We start from the raw sequence: 1934 nt of genomic DNA, 5'->3' as shown, positions 1-1934 counted from the left end.
CATTTTATATGGTTTCTTCTCTTGCATGATTTGTACTTTTGATTCTCCACTCATAAATAGACTTGATAAGGAATTTTTGAAAGAATAACAATTACAGTCTCAGATAGCCACAAGGGCAGTTCTGCTTTTTTCCCTTTAGGGTTGCCATGAGTCAGAATCGACCCAACAGCCCTGAGAGGTTTGAGCCTCAGGCTTTGAGGCCTGGCCCTCGGTGAAGCCTCAGTGAGCCGGGGTTGTTGTTATAAACACACATCCCGAGAAAAACAGATCCTGCGACCAACAGTGAGCCCCAAAGTGGAAACTGGTCCCAGAACACAGGCAGAAGCTTAACTGCTTGAATTAGGGCTCAGGGTCAGAGCAGGCTGACTAGCTTTTGATGCTGTAGGGATTTGGGGGTCACATAGACACCCAATTCTAGGTAATTTAAGCAATAATAATGACAGCCAAAAGGGAGGGTGTTGTTCATGTAACTAAAAAGCCACCTCTAAACAACAGATCTGGCTCCATGCATCTTAGGTCTCAGCTAGCCACTGTGGATCTGTCTGTCTGTCTGCCTGCCTCTGTCTCTCCCTCCTGCTGGATATTTCTCCCCTTTTCGTGCAGGCTGTCTCTTGATGGTGAGCCTCAGTGGGCCCAGGCGTATATTGTCTTAGAGTGACCATCTCACTGGGAGGAAGGTTTGTCTTTCTCCCTAGTTTCACAAACATCCCCAGGACTGAATCGTAATGGACTGACAGTCACATGTCCTGCTAGGAGCCTAGTACTGTGGCCAGGTGGCAGGGAACACTTTTTTCATCAGGCCGTGGCCTGACCCCTGCCCCTCCTAACTCCTAGTTAATGAGAAAAGAAGACATTGTTCCAAAGGAATCATTAAAGTCTGTCACAGAAGAAATGGATGCTGGGGTGCAAAAACAACAGAGACCTCCCACCCCCATCTCCTGTCACCCGGCTTAGCTCGAGCTGATAAATTCCCTCTTCTTCGCTCCTCCTCCCCCATGTCAAAGTCAAGGGAGACGAGGAGGCAATTCTAGAACACAGGCAAGTCCTTACATGACTGCCCTCACATCATAGCAAAATACAAGGCTAAGAACTATTTGCAGAACAACCGAGGGCCACCTGGTGATGTCTTCTTGCGCAGGTGAATGCTTCAGGGGACCTGGCGCAGAAGCACGTCACAGGACAATCGAGGTCAGGAAAAGGGTTTCAGAAAGTTCATTCTGTCTTGATTTCATCTTTCCATGAACTTTTTAAAGCCCCCTCATGAAATGCATGTCAGTCATGAAATGCTTCACATTTTAGGTAGGACATAAGTGGAACATTCAGTATATAACATAATTCTCCGAGCAGAGATCAAGTGTAGCATTTTATATTAAGAAGATTAATTAGTTAATGTTTATAAAGTACTGTGCAGATATGCCCTTTAAAAATGCTAAGTATTCTAAAAACTACATTGTAACATTTACAAAATGTACAAAATCTAATGTTCATCACTCCTTTCTACAGGTTGGCAAAGACTCCTTTGGCAATGATTATGTAGACAACTTAAAACAGAATGATATTTCCACAGGTAAAATTTCATCTTTTTAAAAGTTGATTTGTAATAGCTTTCTTCTGTAATCTTGTTAGAGGGAAAGTGGAACCTAGCACCGAATCATTAGCTCTTCCTCTGGTAGCTGTGTCCAGCACAGCTTTGTCTAGTCTTGTTTAACTGTTCTCTAGTTAAATCTTTACCGGACACTTGTCCAAGTGGAAATAAAGCAAGAGGAGGTTACAAACCTTCATCTTGTGGCAATCTTTTAGGAGGCACAAGGGAAAGAAGGTTCTACGGTCACAGAAGATTCTAGAAAAAATTATCGAGTGCCATAGCTGGAGCCAATCTTAGAAATCACGGAGGCTTAATACCATCCTTTCAACATTGGGCCTCCATTCAAGTA

The 1934-nt window shown here is 43.7% G+C and overlaps 1 protein-coding gene across 3 annotated transcripts in view; it reads left to right on the top strand.

Annotated features, from left to right (window-relative positions):
- Window positions 1–1934, top strand: part of RBKS (ribokinase) — a 118912-nt gene that overhangs the window by 56622 nt on the left and 60356 nt on the right. For all 3 annotated transcript variants that reach the window (XM_045287053.1, XM_045287052.1, XM_004711094.3), the window contains exon 3: window positions 1504–1567. In XM_045287053.1, coding sequence (XP_045142988.1) covers window positions 1504–1567 — 64 coding nt within the window. The remainder of the gene's footprint in view (window positions 1–1503; window positions 1568–1934) is intronic.

Source organism: Echinops telfairi, unplaced genomic scaffold (genome assembly GCF_000313985.2).
Source record: "Echinops telfairi isolate 266 unplaced genomic scaffold, ASM31398v2 ScPeMD7_10;HRSCAF=50, whole genome shotgun sequence".
Classification (NCBI taxonomy): Eukaryota; Metazoa; Chordata; class Mammalia; order Afrosoricida; family Tenrecidae; genus Echinops; species Echinops telfairi.
The sequence above is the reverse complement of the archived record's forward strand: the minus strand, read 5'-3'. Positions and strand labels throughout refer to the sequence as shown.